This window comes from Petaurus breviceps, unplaced genomic scaffold, assembly GCF_028583685.1.
Source record: "Petaurus breviceps papuanus isolate PSGF00001 unplaced genomic scaffold, PetGlider_PUasm1.0 99, whole genome shotgun sequence".
NCBI classification, from domain to species: Eukaryota; Metazoa; Chordata; class Mammalia; order Diprotodontia; family Petauridae; genus Petaurus; species Petaurus breviceps.
The window spans coordinates 10,426,917-10,438,043 of NW_027187465.1; the positions used below are offsets into that span (position 1 = coordinate 10,426,917).

An 11,127-nucleotide genomic window follows, 5' to 3' on the forward strand; every position below is an offset into this window, starting at 1 on the left:
TTATTTTCCCCTTCCCAACCTTTCCTCATCTTTCCAATGAAAGGGTGGAACTAGGTTACTTCAAAGGAGAGTTCCTGAGAATTCTTCCTCTATAACCCAATGGGGACCCCAGCAAGTGGTTCTCCAGCCATCTTCCTCCCATGACAACAAGCTCCCTGACCCTGACCCCTCGCTGAGTAAGAATCAAATCCACACTACTGTTACCAGAGAGAACATGAGTGCCAGTGGTCAGATGGCTTCACTCCTTCTTCCTGTAACTTCCCAGACCAAAACCCCCTTCTCTGGCCACCACTTCCCCATAGGGGCTGCTTTCCCTGAGCTCCCGGCATGCAGGGCCTGGCTCACTCTGATTCCCTGATGCTTAGCCCAGTACCAAGCACATAGGAAGCACTTAATGGGCCTTTTTGGTTCATTAATTCATTCATTGATTCAAAAGTTCCTTTCAGCTCTAGCATTTCATGATTCTATCCCTCCCATATTTATGTTTGTAGAAGGTGGAAGGAGGAGAGATAAATACATACATACACATATATACAACATGTATATATACATATGAACACAGTGTGTGTATATATACATATATGTATGCATATGTGTATATTCTGTACATTTTATATATCGGTCACTGATAATATACAAATATTATCTCATTTGATCCTTGTAGAAGGTGGACCAAGTGATGGGGTCGATGGAGGTAGAGGAGAGAAGGGATGTATCTCCTCCGTTTCCTGGTGTGTCCTGAAAAGACCACAGGTTCCAGAATGAAAAAAGGACAATAAACATAACAGTGGAACAAGATGTCCCCAGAGTCTCCAAGGCAAGAGGGAGACAGGTAGTGAGTGGCCTGAGCTTCTCGGGCATTCATCCCACCTTTAGGCCCCACCTCCCATGCTTGGCATACCTTGTGCAATAGAAGCTGGCTGTTGTTTATCCCTGGATCAAGCTGGTTTCCAACAAGGTTCTATCTACAGTTAGATTGCCTTATCAAACACTCAGAGGCAAACCTGGAAGGGACCTCATTCCCCTCATATTACAAAAAAGGAAACCGAGGCCCAGACAGGTAAAATAGCTTGCTCAAGTTTACACAGGTAGCAAAAAAACAAAGGCAGAATTTGGACCCAAGCATTTTATGAGGAAAAGAGGACAGACTTGCTCTGTTGGGCCCCAGAAAAGCAGGATCAATGGATGAAGAGAAGAGGGGGCGACTTTTGGTTCTCCATAAGGAGACCCTCTAACAATCAGTGACTCTGTGGAGTGGTTTGTCTTGCAGAGTAGTGAGTTCCCTATCACCAGAAGTGACTAGATAGAAACAGAATGTCATAGGGAAGATTCATACATAGCTTAACTTAGCTCCAGAGTCTACTTGGAATGTCCTACCCCCTCATCGCTGCCTCTGGGCTTCCTTCAAGACTCAGCTGAGGGGTTGGCTAGGTGTTGCAGTGAGTAGAGCACCAGTCCTGGAGTCAGGAGGACATGAGTTCAAATCCGGCCTCAGACACTTAACACTTACTAGCCACGTGACCTTGGGCAAGTCACTTAACCCCAACTGCCCTCCCAAAAAAAAGGCAAAAAAAAAGACAACTGAAATTCCACCTTCTCCAGGAGGCCCAGTTCCCCCTCCCCCTGCTCCCAGCCGCTATGATTTCCCCTCTGAGACTCCCTCCCATCTACTCCAGAAATGTCTTGTCCAGATCACTTACCATCTCAGGGAGGGGGGAGGGGGATAGAATTTGGATTTCAAAACTTAAAAAAAAAACCACAGTGCTAAAAATTGTTTCTACATGTAAATGGAAGAAAATAAAATGTAATTAAAACAAAACAAAAAATGTATTAAGCAAAAAAAAAAAGGAATAAATGTCCTATTTTTGCTCATAAAAAAGTCATGTATACATGGAGCTGTTCTCATGCTCATCCCCCCAGTTAGGACGTAAGCTCCTCGAGGGCAGGCACTGATTTTTTCTTTTCTTTCCATTCTCCCTTCATTTTTTAGTGACCCCAGGCTATTCTCTGAGATGCTAAGTCACAGATGAATTGTCTATTTGCTTTGAGGTCACAGACCAGCACCAGAAGGCCCCTCAAAGACCATCTCTCCCACCCCCTCACACATCAGTGGAGGGAGTTTCCATACCAACAACATCACAAATATGTATTATTTAGAAGGAGTCAGTTTTAGTCCAATCCCATCTAGAAGGATCTCTTGTGAATTGGAAGGGACCTCAGAAGTCATCTGGTCCAAGACCTTTATTTTATTCGATGAGGAAATTAGGGCTCAGAGGAGTTGAATGACTTGCCCAAGGTCACCCAGTTATGAAGCAGCAAAGTCGAGATTTGAACTCGGGTCTTCCAATTCCAGAGGCAGCATTTTTCCCCATCCACTGACAGGAGTGAGGAATCCAATCCCTGCGATTTGACTCCAAGCTGGAGGATTTTCCAATATAGAATTCTACACTGGGGCAGAAGGAGCCCAGCACTCCCCCAGGAATTGGCAGCACGGAGTGGGGCAAGCGTGGCATGGGCAGAGCTGCCCCGGCTGCGCTCTTGATGGTCTTAAGCTATTTGCACGGTCTCCTAATAGGAGGCAGGTCCCATTCCTGGACTTGGCTCCACAGCGCCCCCTGCCTGTCTGCCCGATCGGGTCCTGCCTGTAGATTTCTTGAGTAGCGCATTAAATTCTACTCTGGGTTTTTTCACTGGGGAGATTAGCAGATAATGATTGTTATGACGGTGGCTCTCTTCCACCAGGATCCGGCAACAAGACAGTGCTGAACACTTGGGTACAGCAGTCCTTAATAACCATACCCATCCCAGCCCCTGAAGAAGGGATTGTAAAAATCATTTCATGAAAAGTTTTATTATGTGCACCATCTGTGATCAGCCCACAAAGATATCCTTTTTTTCTGGATGGTATTTAATGATGGGATTCCCCTGTCACTGACCATAGTTCAAAATGGGACAATGTCTGGAGAGGAACTATTTTTTAAATTATTTAATTATTATTTTAAATTATTTTTAAAATCTAATTAAAAATTTTATCAGAATTTCAAAGAGAAACCCCATGCATAGCAAGTGTCACCAGCTCCCTACCTTAGTCTTGATCCTGAATTTCAGTCCTATACCATCAGGTACTTTTTAGACAGGAGTCTCAAACTCAGCTTGACCAAAAATTATTTTCTTTCCCAAATCTACCCTGGGCAACTAAGTGGGGAGGTAAGATAGAGTGCTGGACCTGGAGTCAGGAAGACCTGAGTTCAAACCTGGCCTCAGACACTTCCTAGCTGTGTGACCCTGGGCAAGTCACTCAACTCTGTTGGCATCAGTTTCTTCATCTGTAAAATGAACTAGAGAAGGAAATGGCAAACCTCTCCAGTATCTTTGCCAAGAAAACGCCAAATGGACTCACAAAGAATTGGACAGAATTAAAAAATGACTGAACAACAACAAATCCACCCATCTTCTGAAAACCCCCAATTCTGTTGAGGGCACCACCATCCTCTTGGTCACCTGGGCTCCCAACTTCAGTAATATCCTTGAGTCCTCACTCACATTCACCCCTTTTATACAATGTTGTCAAAACTGTTGCCTTTCCCCTTTAGAATCTCTCTCCTATGACTCCTCTTCATTCAGGGACCATCTCTAGTTGTCCTGATCCATATCTTGCCACTGGACCCAGATGGCTTCGGAGGAAAAAGTGGGGGTGGTGACTTTGTACATCCCTGCCTCACTTAAATCCAATTCACTTTCATGTCATGCCATCACCTCCCTGATGTCATGGTCCTCTTTGAATGAAGGACAAACAGCAACCTCTTCATTCACACAACCACCCCTCAGTTCACACCTTCATCACCTCTTTCCTGGACTCTCACAGCAGCCTCTTACTAGGTCTCTGCCTCAAATCTCTTTTCATGTCCCTTCATCCTCCCCTCTTCAGCTGCCATGATGGCTTCCCCTCCTTTTCATAATATATCAATATCTTATACCAGACCGAGGGGGTAAAAATGGATTTCTAATACCCTTGCTAGTCATTAGTTCTATGCCAAGGCAGTGCCCCAAAGTGCCTACTGGTGGTAAGGGACTCATGGAATAGAGGGGGTTCTCCACCTGGGCCCAAGACGGAATACTGGTTCAGAGGTCACATGTCCCAGTTGAGGATGTGGGGTCGCAGACCCAAGCATTGCAAGGAATGATGGCCCCCATTTCCCTTATTGCAAGTCGAGTCCAAGGAGGAACAAGTGAAAACTTCATCTTAGTTCTACCCTGACAAACCAATTTTCAGTATCCACTCTCTACCCAGATTTCATGTAGACATTTGGCTTTGCATGAATCATCTTCAGCAATTTCAAATCCCTAGCCAGGCTCCCTAATTGTCCTCATTAGAGGCAGCACAGCAGAATCTGGGCAAATCACTTATTCTGAGTTTTAGTTTCTTCATCTATAAAATGGGAATGATGTTAATAGCACCTTACCTCAAAGGTTATTGTAAGGATCTGCTGAGATAATACAGAGAAAATGTTCAGCAAACCCTGTAGGCCTACATGTTAGAAGCTGTTACTGATGCTGTAATTACATCTACAACTCCTCCCCCTCACCTCCTGATCTCGTGTTGTTAAGCCATTCTCTACTCTCAAAGTACTATAGAAACACCATTGCAATTTGTACAGTGAGAAAGATAACAATAATGGCTTCGCCACTGACATTATGGCCTTTCCATAAGGATCCACTAACAGTAAATGATATTGAGAATGGCACTTTTTAATTTATTATCTTGTCTCAGCCTCCTGGGCCCTGTGAGCTTGGTAAGGATAGGGACTGGGTCTGTGATTTCCTTGTCATAAGGAACTCCTAGGTGAGGAAACTCCCTCTATTAATGCAGGTTGGAACCTTCTCTGCAACTATGAGTCTCACGGAGTAGCCTAAAATACTGAGCTCAATTACTTTGCCAGATCACATGGCCAGTATGTGTTGGGGTAGGACTTGAACCCTGCTTTTGAGGTTGGCTCCCTACGCACTATTGCCTCTCCTGAGGTAGGTACTATGGGCATTGTTGTCACCAGTTCTGGTTCTCTCCCCACCCCCACCTGTGGTTTTATCATAGGGAACTCCCAGTGTGGAAACTCCCTCTGCCAACAAAGAGCACCAATTACCTTGCAGCTAACTTATAGTTTTAGAGGGTTTTCTGGGTACCAAGAGTAAAGTGACTTGCCCAGGGCCATGCAGCCAATATGTGCTACAATACCATGTTGCTTATTCTTTCCAATTTATAGATGAGAAAATAGTCTAGAAAAGTGAGGGGATATGTCTGTGGTCTCACAGCTCATAAACAGAGGAGGGTTACAGATCCTGGACCTCTAACACTCTTTCCACTAAAGGCAGCCTGTCTCTATCCATGCTGAGCAAATCCAGTAATAGATGGAAAGTAGTTTGGCACTCTAAGGTGTATAGTATTGTGAAAAATCATCATTACTATTAGATCCTAAGCCCTCTGAGGGCAGAGATAGTGTGTCTTCCTTTTCCCCGATGGTGCTTTTGTTTGAACTTTGCAAACAGAGCATGACCCATGGTGTCTCTGATGAACATGGAAAAGTTCAAAGTTCAAATTCCATGCTTCTCCAAGCAATAGCTCAGTGTTCCTTGACCTTGTCTCCTCCTCTATCAACATGGCTGCCTTCTTGCAGAACACTCCATCCTTTTCATTTTTCATCTCCATCCCCACTACCTCCAACCTACTGAAAGGTCCTTCTAAATGATCAGTCTCACCTTTGTTGTAGAGGGAGCCATCAAAGTAGTAGCTACCCGTGTAGAAACCAGTGGCAAGCTCAATGAGGTGCCGGGCCCATGTGTTGCCTGCACCTGGGAAACTGGCCAGGGCAATGAGTTCTTTGGACTGCCCTGGAAGGAACCGTCTATCCATGCAGCGATTATCTGCAAAGAGAGCAGAAGCAGGGACTTGGGTCAGTGGAGAGGGTTGACACTGAAGACCTGGGCGGGGATGGTGAGGAAGGGGACAGGGCAGGAGGTAGCAGAGCCCTGATTCTTTGAAAGTAGATGATCCATTCTCTGGAACGAAAGGGAGTAGATGGAGAGGATGTTGAATAAGGAGTCAGGAGAGCTGGGGCATTCTAGTTCTAGAATAGCTGCAGACTTAAGTGTGTCACATTGGGCAAGATACTTCATCTCATTGGGATTGTTTCCTTAGCTCCTAAAGGGAGATGTTGGAGTAGATGATCCCTAAGGCCTGTTATGATTCTGAGATACTGTGCTCCTATGTTCTAAAATCCCTTCCAGTCCTGACATCTCTTGTTCTAAGATCCCTCCCAGCTCTGACATTCTCTATTCTAAGTGTCCTTCAATATACTCTGTTCTAAGGCCCCTCCCAGCTCTGATATCTTCTCTTCTAAGGCCCCTCCCAGTTCTAACATTTTACATTACAAGGTCTATGAAGATACTTGAATGATCCATGATCAGAAGGGGGGAAGGAAAGAAAGCGACTTTGTAAACGACCCCATGGGAACTCATGGATAGACTAAGAAAAGGCAGCCAAGAAGACAAAACAAAGATATGCTTCCTCCCCCACAGCTGTTGGTGGCAGATAGGCCAATTCCTTGCCAAGCCTAGCTGGTTCCTCCATATACGAGGAGGGAGAGGAAAGAGCTTCAGGCTGGGGGCAGGCTGTACAAGGCACACCTGGGGTCAGGAGGAATGGGAAGACAGGAGGAAGGATGTCGGACATCTGGTAAACACAGGCATGGGTTGGCCCCTGTCCAGTGGTTCATTGAGTGAGTATGTAAACCAATAGAAACCCAGTTCTTGTCCAGCCTCTGCCATCAATTAGCTATGAGACCTTGGGCAAAACATCATAACTCTCTGTACCTCTTCTCCTCATCTGTCAAATGGGTACCATTTATCTCATTCTGCCCATTTTATGGATCTAGTGAGAGAATGGATGGTAAAAGTCCTATTAAAGTTGGGATCAGAAATGTAATTAGGTCACAGGCTAGGGAACTTTCAATGGGGGACTTGTACCCAGGCAATATGACTATATACAGGTTTGGACTAGATGGTTTCTAAGGTCCTTTTCACCTTAAATCTATAATCCCTTGTGATAATATTTTTATTGTGATTTCATGCTATAGGCAGTTTCTGGGTTAGAAACAACAGTCCCTTTCCTAATGCAGATTGGCAACTCATCTGCAATTTGGAGTCTCACCGAGAGGTTAAGTGAATTGTGGCCCTTGCCATCGACCCTGTGGTTCTCGAGCCTTTCTGGACTCCCTAAAGTGGAGCCCTCCTCGATGGGTCACCTCCCCCATTTCAATGTGAGCTCTTTGAGAGTAGGGATTGTCTTAGAGTGCTTCTATTTTAAAGCTTAGCAAAGTGCTAGGTCCATTTGCTGTTGTTGCTGAGTCATTTTTCAGTCATATCTGACTCTCTGTGACCCCATTTGGGGTTTTTATTTGGCAGACATATGGGAGTGATTTGCCATTTCATTTTCCAACTCATTTTGCAGATGAGGAAACTAAGGGAAATATCATTAAGGGACTTTCCCAGGGTCACCCAGCTACTAAGTGTCTGAGGCTGGATTTGAACTCAGGAAGATGAGTCTTTCTGGTTCCAAGCCCAGGGCTCCAATCACTATGCCACCTGGATGGGCAAATGGTGAGAGCTCAATAAAGACTTTTCTATTTATTCATTCATAGTCACCTAGCTGGTTTGTCTAGGATAGGATTCTCGAGGGAAGGACACACAGTGGCTCACTCCAACTCCCTCATTTTGCAGATGAGGACACTGAGTCCGAGAGGTTCAAAGACTTATTAAAATGACTCAGATCAGTCTCAGAGGGGTTTTGAACACAGATCCACTGACTTCAGACACAGCCACCTTTCAGCTGCACTGAGGTGGGGCTTGAGGAGGCTCTCCGTCCACTGTACCCTTATTACTATTAATGTTGTTATTGTCATTCTATGCCCCAATATCTGTACATGGGCAAATTTAGGCATAATGACAAGAAAGGCTTCCTAGCAATGAGATCTGTCCAAAAGTAGAAAGTTTGCCTCAAGAGGTAGTGAGTTCCCCGTCATAGAATATAATTCAATTCCATAAACATTTATTAAACACTTACTATGTGTCAGGCCCCAGGAATAAAGAACCAAAAAGAAAACAGAAACCCCCAAGAAGGGTGGTGGGTGGATAAGGAACGAGATAAGTGTATGATACAAACCGTTTCATATACAATGTAATGTGATGTCTAGGAAAGAGGGAGAGAAGGAATGAGTGTCACAAAGTACTTGAAATTTAATTTGCCAGGCTCTGTGCTAGGTAAGCACTCTGCCCGTATGATCTCACTTGCCCTGTCAAGCCAGGGTGATGGGGGCAGGTTCTGTGGCATTTGCTGCCTGCTGCGCCGGGCAGACAGGAGGGCCAGAGGCCAGACCTACCTTGCACTTGTGTCTGGTACACGATGAAATAATTGGCCGTCCCACAGCTCTCATACTCCTCACCGCCGCATTTCTGGGCACAGAGTTGCTCGTCTTCCTGGTCATGAAGGCGGAAGCGAGTGTTGGGGAAACCACAGTGGCAGGCCTTCCCCCCCAGGGCTGCCAGGGGGTACTCCTGGGGGAGGAAAGAGCAAGAAGCTTGGCTCAGGTCCTGGACACAGCAGGACAGCCGTGGGCAGTGCCAGGTCCTGCCAGTCCTTCCCACTGCCAAACCAGGCTGAATTCTGAAATCCTACGCTTGATATTTAGATATTGTGTGACCTTGGGGAACTTAACCTTTCTGGGTCTCAGCTTTCTCATCTATGGAATAAGGTCACTAGTGGCCATGGTACCCATTTTAGGGCTACTGTGGGGCTCCAGGAGACAATGGACAGACAGCAGTTTACAGAGCCTTATGCAAATGTCCTTAGTATTGCTGTCACCTCCTCTGAGCTCTCCTGGATGGCTTTAATAGTTTTAAGCTGAACTAAAACTTTGGGGACATCACCTATTTAGGGTTTTTGACATAGGGGGATATAATTTTCTTGTGGCTGAATAAAAGTATTAGAACCTAAGTTCATTTTGATAGGATACTACCTCAGTATTATTAGTATCATTTTAAAAATAAATCTTAAATAAATTTTAAAAATAAAATGAATTATAATAAATTGTGATAATCATTATTAGTAGGAATAATAGTAATTGATAGGAATAGGAAAAGTGAAGCAGCTTGGCCTAGTGAACAGAGGTCCAGCCTGAGTCAGGAAGGCCTGGGTTCCAGTCCTACCTGTGACTCACATGGCTGTGGCCCCTGGCTAAGGCCCTGAACCTTTCAGTGTCCCTTGGCAGGGACAGATGGGCCAGCACTAGGACTTTCCGCCCTCTCCCCTTCCGGGTCAGCTCCTTCTCTGCATCAGAATAGAGGCAGATCCAGAGCCACTCGGGCACCCTAGCTGTTCTCCATGCCTAACATGCGGTCTCTCTGGCCTCTGTGTAGGAGGTCTCCTCTGCTGGAACGCCATCCTTCCTCGCCTCCAGCTCTCAGACTCCCTAGTATCTTTCAAGGCTCAGCCTTACCATCAGCCCTGCTGCTACTCACTCTAACCATTGGGCATTACCATCTGCCCTGCTGCCTCAGCGCCTGGTACAGGGTAGGCACTTACTAAAGGCACAATTGGCTTGATACACCATGAAGACTCCAGAGCTTTACCACCTCCCCTGAAGTTGAACCCTCCTAATGTTTCACTTCTATTTTTGTATCCACAATGGGACTTAGCACAGGGTTTATATGGTTTCCTCCCTCCTTCCTCCCTTCCTTCCTTCCTTCCTTCCTTCCTTCCTTCCTTCCTTCCTTCCTCTCTCCTTTCTTTCCTTCCCACATAGCCATTCACATATGCATATATCTGCTGCTCTATTCTTTCCAACAGCAGCTGAATAATGTGTGAATTTGTCACTGGAAGGCAGGTCACTAAAAGCCCAGGGACTGCATCTTCCATGACCTCATTTGGGATATTAAAGCACAGAGTTATGAGGGAACATTCTGGGACTGACAGGCAATTTCCCAGCCGGGCCTCAGTGCTGGCAGGTTAATCAGGGGCCCCACTTTATTTACACCTCGATCAGCCAGCCTCCAGAGGGAGCAGGCACACTACCTGAAGCTGGGTGCCCAGTCAGGCTCAGACTTAACTGCTGGGGACAGGCAGACAGGGAGATGTCTCTGGACGGTTCTGCCTGTTCTTTTAGGGACAGCCTGACCTTAGTGGCAGTGATGCTTAATGGGTAGTGCTAACCTTGGAGCTGGGTGAGACCTGGGAATGAACGAATCCTGACTCTGACACTTCCTAATTGGGTGAATTGGGGCAAGGAATTTCATATCTGAGCCTCAGTTTCCCCATCTATTAAAGAGAGATAATAATGACTTTGGTACCTATCTCCTGGGGTTATTGTGGGGCTAGAATCACCTAATGGATACAAAACAATTTGCAAATACCAAAGCATGATATAAATGTCAGGTTTTTTTTTTCATTTGGAAAGCCAGTATGTTATAGTGGTGAACTTGGCTTCAGGGAGACTTGGGTTCAAATCTTACCCTGGACCTTTGCTAATTATGTGACTATATAAGTCACATAACCTCTAGGTCTCAGAGATAATAATTATCTGTAGATCCTGCATCTAAGAGTTGTCATGAGATTCAAATGAGCTCATGTATGTAAAGTATTCTGAAAGCCTTAGTGTACTAGAGACTTGGTGAGACTGATTCATTTTGAAGCTTCTTTCTAGCTCCAAAGTCTATGATCCTTTGATCCCAATTCTGTAAGACTTCCATGAATTTGCTCAAGCTGTGCCCTATGCCTGGAATGCCCTCCCTCCCTTTCTTGTCAATTGAATTCCTACCCTTCTTTAAAGTCCAACTGAAAGGTGATGACTGTCCCCCTCCTTCCTCATGTAGTACTGTGTTTTATAGCTCTCCTTAAGGAACTTAGCATGGAATGATATATTCTAGCCACCTGCAGTGGTGTCTCATTCTCCCGCCACATTATAATTTCCAAGGCAGGGATCGTGTCTTTTTTCTAAACTTCATATCTCCCCCAGGGTCAAGCACAATGTTCTACACATAGTCAGCACCTAAAAAACGCTCATCATACTTTGCTGCAAA

At 45.4% G+C, this 11,127-nt stretch overlaps 1 protein-coding gene across 1 annotated transcript in view; it reads right to left on the reverse strand.

The window, feature by feature from the left end:
• The window catches only part of WSCD2 (WSC domain containing 2), a 158,156-nt gene that overhangs the window by 18,232 nt on the left and 128,797 nt on the right, over positions 1-11,127 (reverse strand). The window contains exons 6-8 of the mRNA XM_069081392.1: positions 9,270-9,379; positions 8,433-8,607; positions 5,755-5,919 (exon numbers count right to left, since the gene is read on the reverse strand). Coding sequence (XP_068937493.1) covers positions 5,755-5,919; positions 8,433-8,607; positions 9,270-9,379 — 450 coding nt within the window. The remainder of the gene's footprint in view (positions 1-5,754; positions 5,920-8,432; positions 8,608-9,269; positions 9,380-11,127) is intronic.